The following is a 15,248-nucleotide window of genomic DNA, read 5'->3' on the forward strand; positions in this document are numbered from 1 at the left end:
CAGTGAACTTGGGACTGCATTACATCCTGCAACACCTGCTCAGGGGCTCATGTGAGGATCCTGTTTGTAGACTTCAGTTTGGCCTTTAACACTCAGCATTCGAACACCAAACTAACCAAGCTCTCTGTTCCCAGATCTGTCTGTCAGTGGATCATCAGCTATCTGACAGATAGGCAGCATCTAGTGAGAATGGAAATTCGTGTCAAACAGCTGCTCCACCAACACTGCTCCACTCAAGGTTGTTTTCTCTCACCACGGCTCTTCTCCATGTACACCAACGGCTGCACCTCAATGGCCCCTCTTTCAAGCTCCTGAAGTTTGTGGACGACACTACAGTCATCGGCCTCATTAAGGACAAAGACGAGTCTGCCTACAGACAGGAGTTTAAAGAGCTGTCTGTCTGGTGCAGTCACAACGACTTGGAGCTAAATACGCTCATAACAGTGGAGATGAAAGGTGACTTCAATACAAACCCCCTGCACTCCCCACACTCACCATCATGGACAGCATTGTGGCTGCGGTGAAGGCATTCATGTTCCTGGGCTCTACCATCTCCCAGGACCTGAAGTGGGACACCATATCTACACCATTGTAAAAAAGAAAAGAAAGGATGTACTTCCTTAGCCAGGTGAGGAGGTTTAACCTGACACAGAAGCTGCTGAAACAGTTCTACTCAGCCGTCATAGAGTCTGTTCTGGGCACATCAATAAATGTCGAGTTTCAGCAACAAAATCAGACATCAGAAGACTACAGATAATATCACATAAAATACATAAAATCTATCTATCTATCTATCTATCTATCTATCTATCTATCTATCTATCTATCTATCTGTCTGTTTGTTTGTGTTTGTTTATTTTTATCTATTTGTATTTACATATGTTTTTATTTATTTCTTGTTTTTATTCTCATCTTATTTTTATCTTCTTTGCGTTGATGCCGTCTTTATGTAACGAAAGTGTATGACACTAAAACAAATTCTTTGTACGCAATAAAGCTTCTCTCGATTCTGATTCTAAAATTTAGTGCAAGGGTTTTCGAAGTTTTTTGTTGTTATTTTGATGACGCGAATCTGGCAACCCTGCTCTTCCAGCCACTCTTCAATAACATCACTGGGACTCTACCGAGAGAGCGTGGGCTTTGAGGAGAACAGACGTTTACGTCTTATAGTTCGTCTCGAGGACTTTACTGACATCGTCAAATAAGGTATTTGTTTTTCTTCCCTGTTTTTGAAAGATGTATTTGTATTGCTTGAAAATGTCTTATTTTAGACGTTCAGTAAAGGTGAACAGGAGCTAAATAACGGCCACGAACAAGTGTCTGTTCTTTAGCGATGAAACGGTGCTAGCAAACAAGCTAACAAGTTAGTTTAGCCATCTAGCTAGTTGTTCTTTGTTGTTGTTTTAGCAGTATTTAATGCTCTAATGCTTTGTGTTTTGGTCGACAACCGATGCTTCTAGATCGACATTCTCAAATCAGCAAAATATTTGTACGCTTGATTCCGTTAGCTAAGTAGATTTAGATTAGATTAAGATTAGATTAGTAACGGTAATAACGTCAACTAATAAATTATAACGAAACACATAATGCTAAATAGCTGACGGTTTGATGTTTGCGGTTATGAGGTGGTGCTGTCAGTCACTGATAAATGTAAATCAGGGGCTTCTTTGTTCAAAATAATATATAACAATAGTTTCATCATCTAAATGCAAGAAAAGAAGTAAACTTTTTTTAGACATACTTTACTACTTTAATACTTTACTATTGAAACAGGAATAGGCAAACAGTGTCTAAAGTACTTTAATTTTTGTATTTTTTCAAAATAATATTTAACGTTTGTTCTCACACTTGACTTTAAAGACCTCATTACATGGACAAGATTTCTAGCTAACAAATGAACTTTTTGCTTGTAGTCGAAAAATTTAGATGAGGATATAAATTAAAATGGCAAGAAATGCATACAGATTTCGTGTCCTAGAGTTTTAGTCTGTTTTAATGCGTTGGTTTGTTTTTCTGGATTGTTAGTATTGTAGGTGTTTATTATTTTATCCATAATGCATTGGATTTGTTAGGCGAAGAAGGTTCCAACAGATAGAGTGGGAAGGAAACTACTCAAATAGCATTTTACTTGTTAATTATAAACACTTTAGTTTTTAATGCATTTGAGAATTAAAGCGTTTGTAGTTTAATCCGTCTTTATATGGGTAGTTGACAAATGACCAAGAAAAAGTACTTTTTTTGGAAAGCATACCTTTTTAAGAAAAAATACATATATTTGTGGAGTATGAAAACTGCAGTTTCAGAAAATAGTACTGGTCACTCATTTTGTCAATGACTTCACATATTTTTTTTCACTTTTTCACTCAACAATACTGTAAATGTGTCCTATGGTGTGACATTTAAAAAGTACTAAGAAATTATATTAAATAACATAATAAATACTTGAGACAGAATTGTTCACATTATTAAAACATTGTTTTCTTAAAGTGATATTTATTTTACATGAAAGTACTAATTAGAATCATTTTCACCATGAATAGATGAATGGTGTCACACCAAAGGACAAAAAACTTAACAACTTCAGTGGTCTTAAAACAAAGTTAAATATTTAAACAATTCTGAGAGAAATACTTCCCATGTTCTTCTCATGGCCTTCATAGGGGTCTTCAGTCACATGACCTTGAGTAGGGTCTTTCAATTAAATGTAGTTGTCCATGATATTGCCCAAATTAAAATTAGGTTTTTGCATAACACCAAAGGACATTTTTATTCTGTGACAAACTTTATGAAATTCCTACACTTTTAGAAATGTATGTATATGAAAAGTGATGGCCACTTGGTGAAATAGACACTTGCACAATTATGCCAGGAGTGTTCATTAAGATTTTTAAACATTATTTTCTTTATTTATAAAATGTAATATTTATGAAATAATGTTGTCTACCATCACACCATAGGACAATTTTGAGATTTGGCTCAAAGTTCTAAAAAAATAACAATAACTTGGGTATTAAAACAACAAATTCATATAAAACAAGAAAATGTTTAACCATTTACAGTATTCTAAATTATGAAAATGTGAAATAAATTATGTTTTATCTTCTGTGACAGTGAAAAAGCCATGTCACGTCAACTACCCATATGTATAGTGCAACAGCCTTCGGGGTTTTGGCACGGATATCTTTTACTATCTTTTGTATTTTGTTATACAAAATTTGTAATGGGGATTTTTATTTGTATTTTTTGGTTTGTTGATCTTACTTTTTCCAAATATGATCTTACTTGAAAACATCTTACTTTTCAAGTAAGCTTAAAAAAGGTATTGTAGGTAAGGCATTAATTCCAGGTACGGAAAGTAGTGAAAGTGCAAGGCAATTGTCTGCATTTGGGATCAAAAGCTGAAGATCAAAAGCGCTTTCAGCTTTCCTCTCCAGATATATGATATTGATGTGTCAACAACTTGGAAAATGACAGCTTTTGTATGAAATAACACATTTTTCAAATGATCAAACATTTTGGTACATGTGACTGACCCAGGTTTGCTCTGTTAGATTGATTGTTTAAACAGTTAATGGCTCTGAATGTTTGCTTACTGTTGAGCCCTGAGTTAAACCTGCATTTGTTGTTAAAAAGAATAAACTATTATGAAGACCAAATGGGATGTCTATGGGAGAAGCATTTTGAAGCTCATCATAGCCAAACCACTGGTGCACTACCAACCAGACAGTAAACAGGTCAGCCGAAGAAATAACTGCAGCTGATGACAGAACCATTGTGAGAGCTGTAAAAAAAAAAAAAAAAAAAATCACAAAACTGTCAGTGACCTCAACAACTATAGTTATATCACAAGATGCCCATCAGCATTAGAAATCAAAAGGCTAAATTGGAATTCACAATGAAATACAGAGATGAGACTAAAACGTTCTGGTACCAAGATTACCCTTTACCAAAGTGAATGAAATGGTAAATTGTGCAGAATGAAAGAAAGCTGCTCATGATCCAAAACATACAATCTCATTTATCATCACTCATCTTTTAATCTTGGAGTATAGCAAAAAAAGAAAATAATTGGCCTTGCTTTTCCAGTACATCTGGAAGGGAACGTATAACCTTTTTCTGAGATGCAAAGAATATATCAAATTTGGACCTGGAAAGTTTAATTTATTTATTTACATTACATTTGTAAAGGTGCAATGGTGGAAGAGGAGCAATTTGTGAATATAGACTTGAATGATGACAACATCTGCACCATCTGTAAGCTGGACACAGACACTGGAACGCTGTCCTTCTGTCACGTCTGCTTCGAGCTGAGCATTGAGGGTAAGTCTTGGAGTTGGTGATATTTGATATTGAAATCTTTATCTGCTGTTTCCATGTGACCGTTTCACCAAATTGATTTGTCATAAATAGAATCAGGTTTATTGCAGATACTGTAGGATCTACATGTACAGGAATTTGTCTTGGTGTGTTGGTGCCTAGTAATAATAGAGAAGAAGCATAAATATAGGAAACAAAGGTTATAAAAAATAGTAATAATGTGTATAAACATAAAGATTTACAAAAAACAAATAATTTTTACATTTTTAAGTAGGTTTAGCAGGTTTACCTGATTTTACACAAATATTACACTTTAGCTTGATTAAAGTAACATCTCTTTGTGTTGAGCCGCATCACACCAGCGTCCTGTGTTTCCTTATGTAGTGTTCAAAACTTGATGTGATCATGGAAATGAGACAGTCCACTAGACAGTTCAAGAAATAGTTATTTACTTTTAGACACTTATGTCACACATACGTATGCCAAATATTGCAATAGTTACAATAGTAAATTAGCAGTTGGGGGGTTCGGTGCCTTGCTCAAGGGCACCTCAGTCGGCCATGACTGAGGTGCCCTTGAGCAAGGCACCGAACCCCCCAACTGCTCCCCAGGCGCCGCAGCATAAATGGCTGCCCACTGCTCCGGGTGTGTGTTCATGATGTGTGTGTGTTCACTGCTGTGTGTGTGCACTTTGGATGGGTCAAATGCAGAGAACGAATTCTGAGTATGGGTCACCGTACTTAGCCATACGTCACGTCACGTCACGTCACTTTTAAATATTACAACCTCTGAGATATTTTTAAAATAATATAAAGCACTTTGTCATGCCATATAAAGTGCTTTATGTCAGCATATGATGATGGACTTGACTTCCAAGAGTAATCTGGTAATTTGATGTACATGGGCCATCCTATAGCACAATTAGTTTAAATTTTAAATCCTAGTTACAAAACCTTTACATCATGTACAGTATTTTACTGTTGCTTGGTAACAAAAGCATCTTCTTGCACAGCATTTACAATACAAGTCAGTATATTGACTGACATTTGTAGTTATGTGCCCTGTTTTACCCAAAATGAGTCATGACAGTGTCTGTACATGATTAAAGGTATGGTTAAATGTATGTTCTGATTATGTTTTTTAATTGTTTGGATAGACGTGTGCATTGCCCCTTGTTGTTAGTAGTTAAACAATAAGTGTCCATTATCATTTGCTGCTTTGCTGTGGTGTTCTGCATTTCAACTACTTCCTCTCGTAGCTGTGATAACTGAGCAAAGTGTGGTCTTACTGCACCACCTGACACTGTACCTTAATTGTTAGCTCAAAGGGCAGCAATTTGAAAGAGACGTTTCAGCAGCAGTCTTTAAGCTCACTGCATAAGATCTCTAGAATGTGTGCTTGTCTAGAGGAAAATCACACTCAATGTCAACCAGAGAGAATGTCTGCTTAACAGAACTTTCCAGAGACCTGGAATAATATTAATTATAATAATAAAATAATTGTTCAGACAGAAAGAAAAAATGTCCCTCTCACACACGGACACAGACACATACTAATGTTTGTGGCATGAAACTTTCATCATTTCACATACAGTGGTCGATTGATTTGCCTTGTAGTTAATATGACTAAAATGATTTGGCATGTGAATTTATAGGATAATAATAAATGTTGATTTTGGTGGTGTATATAGTCTTATGAAGTAAATTATTTTTAATCACACCTCCTTAAGTGTTTTAGTATGTTGGCTTTGTAGAAGCCAACATTCTGTTATCCTATTTAAGCTTAGACAAAAATATATCAAGAGTAACTCCTCCTAGGACTTTCGAGCCACATGCACCAAATTCGAATATGTTGTAGACCCTGGTCTGAAGTTTCTAAGCAATCCGACTTCTAATGGTTTATAAGCGATCCGAGTTCCGGTACTTCCGGTACCGGCTCTCAAAGTGGCCTTTTTTCCCATAGACTCCCATTATAAACTTTGGAGGTTTATAACTCGGCAAACTTTCGAACCATCTACACCAAACTCGGCCAGCTCCTTTAGGGTGATACTCTGAACAAAGTTTTAAATTGGTGTACCGACTGGCCTTTCGGTTGTCCCGCAGCCCCGCCCCCAACATATGCAAAATCAAAAAACTTTTTACAACATGGACATGTGACATCAAAACACTCAGAACAATGAGGGGAACTTCCTCACGGGTATTCTGATGACGTCATGTGATGTCACGTGAAAATAAAAAAATTTCACAACATGGGCATGTGACACACAAAACACAGGTTTTCGGATGACGTCACATGCTAGTCTCCACTTGCCCCCAAATGCGCTAACGCTCCACTAGATTTCACAAGTTTTATGTCCGCTTGCCTCCAAAAAGCACTGGCCTTTGCGAATACTTGCCTCGTCAAAGCAAACATCAAAGTTTGTTGCGACGAACTTTACAAATTTAGTTTTTCTTTTCTTTTCTTTTTTCATGTAAACTAAAAAGTGATTTCTTTTTTCAAAAGTGCTAATGAGTGGCACAATTATTGTAATATATTTATAGTTACATTTAATGTTTTGGAATGTCCTCAAAGCAAGCTAAGTTTCACTTAAGTTTCAATTTAACAGCTATAAACAGTCAAGATGGGAAAAACGGCAGCCTCTGTCCTGAAGATATTGTGTCTTAGCTGTCAGGTCATGAGCTCTCTTGATGCACAAATGGGGTTACAAGAGAAACACTCAATCTACCTGTTTGTTTCATTCATGTTTATTTTGCAACTTAATATTAGAAAAAAGATTTTGTGTTTTTGTGATTTTGAAATGTTAATAGGTGTTGCAGTTAACTCGTCACACAAATTTTTGCTGTGGTGTCACTAGTCATTCATTTGAATCACACTCTGTCCGAGCTAATAAAGGATGACATCAGCATACCTGTCTTTTCCTTTCCTTAATAGAGGAATGGGAGGCCAAGTCACACAGCTACAATTCTGTGAACGGTCGCAGTATTAAAAGAGGATGATTACTGTTATTACAACAACTAGTTATTAGTGTTAGACATTAGTCACTATCTGAGCTCTATTAGCTCCACTGCTAGCTTTTCTATTCCTTTTCTAGATGGTGAGGTAGCACTTTTCTTTAAGCCACAAATTAAGTTAGACCTAGTTATCAGTGCAACTATGAACAGCACATGTCCCTGAGCATTGTAATGAGATTTTAGCATTCCCAACTGAAGAAATAATCCATATTAGTTTTTAACACACAAATCAAGCCTTAAACAACACCTGTTGCTGTCAAAGCAACCCTGTCAATGTTTCTCTACTACATCCGTCCATAATACCCATTCCCATACTGCTTTTACAGCAGCGCCCTCAGGAAAAGGGTAGTTATGATGAATCCCTGTCATAACCGCGTATAGAAAATAAAACTCCACCTTCTGATGAATTGGACTCAACAGTGCAATAGTTATATTGTTTGACTAGTACAATATAGATAATGTTTTTGTGTAATTTTATGTTGGGTGTAATACTGAGAGTCACTTCTGTTTTGGTATTTACCAAAAGGGAGCACAGAGAGCACTAGCGAACCCCCTGTAGAAGTGTAGCCTGAGTTATTGAGTGCTCTATGGCCTTCGCTTTCCCAGCTGGCTGCTATATGGAACAGCATTTTCTTTGTTTGTGAGTCCCACAAACCTTTTATTAGTGTGATACACACAGAATCAGTGTGTTGCATATTATCTGTTGACCTTTTAACATGTTATATATTTTACACACTTTATACTCTAGTTTGCATTATTTCAATACTGATTATAGGTGAGTGAAATTTCAGGCTATGTGTGCTCTAGACTGTTAACAGTGCTGTCACACTGATTGATCGATGTGTGTTTGTCTGCATGCTTCCTGTTTCTGCAACTGTTGACTGCACTTTGTTTGGCAATGAGCTGCTGTTTTCGACCATGAACAAGGACCTGTCCCCATTTTGCACACACGAGCACACACATACAAAGCACACATACAGCATCTTCCAGGTTCCACAAAATGGGTCAAGGATCCAGTGTCCTATTTTGTCTGCTAAACTGAACTGAAAACAGGCTGATCCTCCAGATGTAAAAAGTGCATATGAGGTTCTTAGTTCTGTGACGTCGAATACAGTTTATGTTCTCATCTCTACTCCTGATTTCCAATGTCAATGTCACCACTGATTAACCTGACTGTGTGAACTTTTTTATAAAAACACAATACAACAATAAGGTAGAATTTAATGTGAGTGTAAATAGTCATGGTATATTACTTAGAAGCTTGCAGGAGAACATGCAGGATCTGTATATTCATCTTTTTAATGTGAATTCCTCGACTGTCTCATATGCTTAGTACTGCTTTCTCTACTCTAGTTTTCCCCTACTAAACAGGCAATTCTTAAGATAAGACACTTAAACACTTAAGATTTATTCTCTTTCTTGCCTTGGTGCACTGTAATCCAGGAATTTTTCTACTGAATTTATAGCTTTCATAGACATTTCTTTCGGGAACATTTTTTTTTTCTAGTTCCTACTTCCTGTACTATTACAAAGACTAGAACTATAAGCACTAGTGATTGGTTGACTATTAAATATCACACCAATGAAACACAATTAAGCATTAAGACATTTCAATAGCTTAAACGTCTTTGTATGTTTACATAGTGCAGTTTTTAATAAAGCTCAGGTCTCTCGCTTCTTTTCTTACACTGCAGTTTCTTGCTCATTGTGGTCTATATGGCATGTACGCACATGCACAGAAAATGAATGCTGATTTGACTTTCAGGTATTAGGCTCATGGAAGCACAGAATGCAAGTTCAGACTAGTTCATGAATGTTCATCATGTACTAATGAATAACATTTCAAAATCTTTTATTCTGTTTGCTTTGTTTTCTGCCAAATAAGTTATTTTAATTACATATTAAGCCAAGCGGTCAATTTACTCATTGCCACTACGCAGGAGATGAAACCCTAAGACTATTCAAAGTTCCTATTTGGTTATAAGAAGCCAATATTATATTTAGGGAAATACTTCTTATTCCCCATAATGTAATTCTGAAAAAAATTTCAGCTCTTTCTGTTCATATCCACTTCACGAAATCACTTCCTGTTTTTTAAGTCTGACATTGTTTTGAAGCATAGCAAATAAGTTCATTAGAAAGGTGATGCAATGATTTGTTGGTTTTCTCATGTTTTTCTTTTCTTTTCAAATGTGACCGTAGACACAAAAAACAAGGAATACAGCATGCAATTTTTCAATATAGAGAGGAAAACATACATTTTATATTTTAAAGTGACTGTAGAAATAGAAACTGAAGGAGATCACCCCTTCCCTTTAATCAGTCTTTTGCAAATCTCCTTTCTCTAAAGACTTGAATATGCACTGTATAGTACATGCTTTACACTAAGCAGGCTTTTGTTAACATATGAACAACATGGTCCTGGCGAAATGTTGTCTCATTTTACTGTGTACTATAACAGCTATATATGGCTGAATTTACAATATAAGCTTCTTGACTTGACTTGAACAAGAAATTTGCACTGCCAGATCAAGAAACTAGGATTTTTGTTTTGTGTCTAGCTAAATATACTATGTGCATTATATACTATATATATACTATGTGCATTTTTTAAGCTATTTTATTTATATTTATACAAAATCGGTTCCTTTAGCTGGGGAGACTTTGTGTGAATTGGATATGTTCAGTTGTGTGCAGCTGAATGGATGGCCAGCCTGACTGGCTTATCCTTGACCAGATAAGCTGCTTTGCTTGGCCATCAGTATATAAATTTGCCTAAAATTTACACTACAAATCTATTTTTACTCTGGAAAACAGGACATAGGCCAAATAAACTCACAGTTTGATTAAAATTAATGATGATAATTTGTTGAAATATAAGAGCTTTGTAGATGATAAATATATTTAAGCAGGATGCCTTTGTACATCACAGGTGTGTCCACTGCCACTCTGCTGCACTCCACATCTTTGCGTGGGCACAGGGACTGCTTTGAGAAGTACCATCTCATTGCCAACCAGAAGGTCTCACATGCCAAGGCCTCACACAGTACCTATGAGGGTGTCAAGCGGGCACTCAGCCAGCAGCTTAGACGCATTGTGCAGTATGCCCAGAACAGAGACTCTGGCTCCAAGCACCAGCTCCTGTTTCACACACAGCAGGGTGACAGGAACTTGATGCCCCAGTCATGTGCCCAGGTCCCTCGATATGCCCCTCACTGGGTGGAGGGTACGTGTTCAGGTCAAACAGTGGATCTGGAACTCGTGCAGGACTCTGGGCAGCTATGGGGCAATGGTCAAAAGCACACATTGCAGGGAGGAGGAGCAGATCAGCGGGAGAGACAAAATTTATTCAGCCAAGAGGAATGTAAGTAAAATGGTTGTGTTCCTTATCAGATGTTTCTTTCATATAAAACGCATGCTTTCACCCTTAGCCATGTTTTTGTGTCCGTGTCACTCACCTCTTAATACATGACTGTCCAGTGTTTTCTCATGTGTGTGCCCATATGCTTTTGTCTGTCATACCTGAAAAATGGCTTTGCTGCTATAAAAGTGATTAAATTAAGTCTCACCAGCAAGTTCCTATAATCCATGATGGGTGAAAAGAACATCTCCTGGTCAAAGACTAAAAAGAGGTTAATACAATGCTCTTGTAATGGCTTTTTATTGCAGTGGTGAAAATGACTGTGGAAGAGCTTCATCAGCTGAAGTCCCAGCTGCTGCTTCAGATTCAAGGTAAGGTTTAGTAGTAACACATTCAAAACCTTTGTAGGTTTTTCTTTTTGGTTTGTTTTCTTTTTTAAATAACTAAAAACAACTGTTATATAATACATATAACAGTAAGTGTTAAATCTTTCTGCTTGTTTTACCTTTCTGCATATTTAAGCTTAAGCTAATACAGTACACAGCTAAATATAAACTGTTTTGGAAATATAGAGCATATAATTCCTCAGTGTCATTTTTAACAATTTGCGTCGACCATAAGGGCAAACTAAGAATAACAATAATGAATTAATTGTCGTAATGTGTGGACAAAAATGAAGTAAGAAATGTTTCAAGAACTTTTGAACACATTACTGTGACTGTAATAACAATGTAACTTAAACTTACTGAATCCTGCTGACAATAAATGTAACCATCTCCCTCTATTTTTCCCCCTGCACATCTATAGCTATTTTGTCAGGGTATCTCAAACCTGTTCTTATTCCTTGTACTCCACTGCTTTTGTAGACAGCTTGTAGATTTTTGTTTTTTGTTTTCTATGTTCGCCTCTTTCTGTCACTCTTTGGCTAATCAGTCATCCAATTATAAACAGAATTCAAACCTAGGAAGGTGTGTGATTATTTTGAAGCATTCTAGATTGGTTTGCACAGCCTTTCACAGAACTAGATCATGCAGTGCTGATTTTTGGTCGCGCTTGAAAAAATCTGTACGGGCATAATAATTTCAGTGATATGGTTAAGTGACATTTTGAATCAAACAATCAGATTTGTATTCAGCCCACCATCTCTCTCTCTCTCTCTCTCTCTCTCTCTCTCTCTCTCTCTCTCTCTCTCTCTCTCTCTCTCTCTCTCTCTCTCTCTCTCACAGAGGTGTTTGAAAATCTTTCAGTAGCTGTGCAGGAGAAGGACTCCTTGACATCCCAGCTCCATGTCCGCCACATTGCCATTGAGCAGCTCTTTAAGAACTGCGGCAAACTCCCATGGCTTCAGATTGGCCGTGCAGGGGTCAAAACTTACAAAGCCTCAGTGGAGTGAAGTGTGAGTTGTTCCTGGTGGATTAATGAACCGTCTCCAGGTTTGTGGAGAGCAGAATAAAGGTTTTACTCGAGTCAATTGCTTTTCACTCCCTGTGAATCTTTTTATTAAAAGGGTTGAGAAGTTTGTTGTCTCCTGTTCAGAAACGGCAAGAACAATTTTGAAAGAGATTTAACACGTGAAGTTTTGGACCTTCTTTAAGGTGGACCTGTGTTTACTATGCAGACTGAGGTCAGACTGACCATGGCCTCATCAACATTAACTTGAATAATGTTTTTATTACTTTTGTTATAAAATGTTTGAACATTTCTATTTATTGCTCTTTTTTTTTTTTTTTTTTTTTTTTTTTTTTTTTTTTTTTTTTTTTTTACTTTTACTTTTACTTTTAGAGCAGCAGATGCCTCTATAACTGTGTATGAAAGAGTCTGGAGGGTTGGCCTCTGGTGTAACTGTGGTAATGGTTGTTTTGTTAAGAAGGGAGTGATTTCTCTCTGATTGTTGCAGTGGAATTGTGGTTTATAAAACACTTCTCTGTTGTGTACCAGTGCAAAACAATATAAAGATTGGGTATTTAAACCTTAGGCTTCCACAAGATGTTTGACAATGCCACTGAATCTGCTACAATTTGATTTATTAGGCTCTTGTAGATACCCGAGAATCTTTGCTCAAAATTTAGGGTCTTCTGTTAATTGCAAATGATGATGTAGAGAAGGACTTATTCAAGTATCACAGTTATAGTTGAAACTCCTTGCTAATCTTGTTAAGACAATAGTTTTTAGTTCTTGTGATTATTGCCTGGTTTCATTTCAAGCTAAGCTTTTGAATCAATGCACTGCTTTTTTGTGAGTCTAAAATTCCCCTTCACGCTCTTCCTAGGTAGGTTAGGATATCATTGGTTATCAGATAATCAATTATTCCTGTATGTTTAGAATTACTTGAGGCTGTTTAATAGGGATTTTATGCACCTTAAAAGGGCCTAACCAAAGTCTTGTCATAAGGTAACATAATTTAGTGTTTATATTTTAAGTAAAGTTGGATGAATGACATTTATGCACATTTTCATTTCCTTGAAATATTTTTTTAGCCTTTGAATATGTCATCCTTTTTTTTTTAAATTGTGAACATATGTAGTGTTTATTTATTTAGAAACTTACTGTACAATATTATTTTAGAATTTCATTCATTTTGTCCAAGATAAACTCTGGAGGTGAGGGCGCCATCTGGTGGTTGTACCAAAAACTCTTCACAATTAGATCACTTAATGCAGCCTACTGATAATGGCACTGAACTTTATTTTTTTTAAACATAGCTGTTTGAATGTGTCATTTTAAATGTAAAGTATTTTGTTCAAGAGAAAAAAAATGCTTCTCTTTGTAAGAGACATATTTTACTTGACCCAATAGTGGGTTGTATGAAAAGTGTTGTGCATGTTTGGTGCTTGATATGCTGTACAAAGTTGTTCTCATCAGCATTATTGTATGCATGTCGGTTCTGCTTATATATAACTATAAAGCTGTCAGATTTTATGTTGAATCAGTACTTTGTGTCTTAAAGCCCATGTACGTTTTCAGGCTGATAACAATGGATTGAGAAACAGACTTTGGATTTCAACAGATATCTGGGGCTACAGGGTTACATACAAACTGCTTACCAAATCAATTGTTAATTTAAAGTAATGTTTGGCACATACAATTGTGAGGTTGGTTATCAGTTCAGTTTTCTTTTTCTTTTTAAATGTGTGTTTGGTTTGGTTTGGTTTGCATATTGTGTGGTTTTGTGTTTTGTTTCTCCAACAGCCCATGCAATAATGTGTGATTGTGTGGTGGTCTGAGTGATGATTCATATGTTATCTTTAAAACCAGTAAATAAATATACACAATATTTTATTAAACATGCATTTGTCTTGTGTCTTCATATGTGCGGCATTATTAGCTATATGGTGAATTTTCTCCTAATTTTCACTTTTCTTCATTTCTTGGTTTTGGGCTTTTGTGACTTACTAGACTATAAAGGTAGACAGACTATACAGGCAAACTTTATAAATATACCCCTAGCTAGTGATGTCTGTACTGTCAATAGGTGCTTTGGCATAAACAATACAATACTTATCACCTATAAGAGTATTAATCGATAAATAAACTTCATCAGCACTTTCAATAATTCCTCATACAGTAGGCATCTCATTTATCTAAACTTCTGCTTGCTAAATGGCTATAGCCTGAACTCTAAGTCATTGCATTATGCTTTACACTACACAAAAACAATTATAAATATCTCTTGTTTTGTCACACATGAAACCATGACCATTTTTTCTCAACTTCAAACTTTTTTTGTAGATGACAACCAGCAATGCGTTAGCAAAATAAACGACCATTGTTGATATCTACCTGAACATGACTTACAGCTCACAGCTAGTTTAGGTCATTTGACCCTAAGTCTTAAACCTCTATAACTCACAAACTTTTTTTTTTTTTGTATTGTTATAATTTGGGGCTGCTGGCAGATGGTGAGCTTTGCATAATGCAGTAATGCAGGGATCATTGAGGGTTTTGTAGCAACACTAATGGGAAATGATCATTTCTAAGGTCTGCTACAGTGTTCCATACTGGACCTTGAATATTACAATAAATTTTATATTCACGGGGCACAGTGACAGTGTAGGTAAAACAAAAAGTGCAGCTTTTATTTAAAAATATAAAAGGACAGTAAGACAAGTGTGTTTGCTCCTTTAGTGGCTAGATTTGAAATAAAGCTTGAAAAGGTGACATAAAAACTTTTTTTTAAATTTTTTTTTTTATGGAAATGTTAACATTTTTAATCCTGTCTCTGAAACCGAATCAATTAAAAACCTTTAGATAAAATTGAGAATTGTGTTAGAATTTTGTAGGGAAAAACAGAAAATATAGAATTTAACACAATTCTTTAAGGAAGAATAAAAAAAAATTCAGGACTTGAAGCACACTTGCTCTTTTTTTCAGCAGGACACAACGGTTGAAACCCAAATACCTCCTACTGGACATGTAGTGAACTATACGATGACCCCTTGAAGCGGTTATGTCGTGCCCTATGTAGTGCACTTAAACAGGGAGCCAGAGGTTGTTTGCACTTCAGCCTACATTCAGAAGAGGACCTCGTCTCCGCCTACCACACTCACCGGAAGTTTGGA

General features: G+C 36.1%; 1 protein-coding gene across 1 annotated transcript; it reads left to right on the forward strand.

Annotated features, from left to right (window-relative positions):
• Positions 1-1,093: 1,093 nt before the first annotated feature.
• c20h21orf91 (chromosome 20 C21orf91 homolog) lies at positions 1,094-13,977 on the forward strand. Its single transcript, XM_047805046.1, has 5 exons — positions 1,094-1,206; positions 4,189-4,320; positions 10,261-10,692; positions 10,998-11,060; positions 11,916-13,977. The coding sequence occupies exons 2-5, from the start codon at positions 4,194-4,196 to the stop codon at positions 12,080-12,082; spliced, it is 789 nt and encodes a 262-aa protein (XP_047661002.1). The 5' UTR covers positions 1,094-1,206; positions 4,189-4,193; the 3' UTR covers positions 12,083-13,977.
• The last annotated feature ends 1,271 nt before the right edge of the window (positions 13,978-15,248 follow it).

This window comes from Tachysurus fulvidraco, chromosome 20 (genome assembly GCF_022655615.1).
Source record: "Tachysurus fulvidraco isolate hzauxx_2018 chromosome 20, HZAU_PFXX_2.0, whole genome shotgun sequence".
In the NCBI taxonomy this organism is placed as follows: domain Eukaryota; kingdom Metazoa; phylum Chordata; class Actinopteri; order Siluriformes; family Bagridae; genus Tachysurus; species Tachysurus fulvidraco.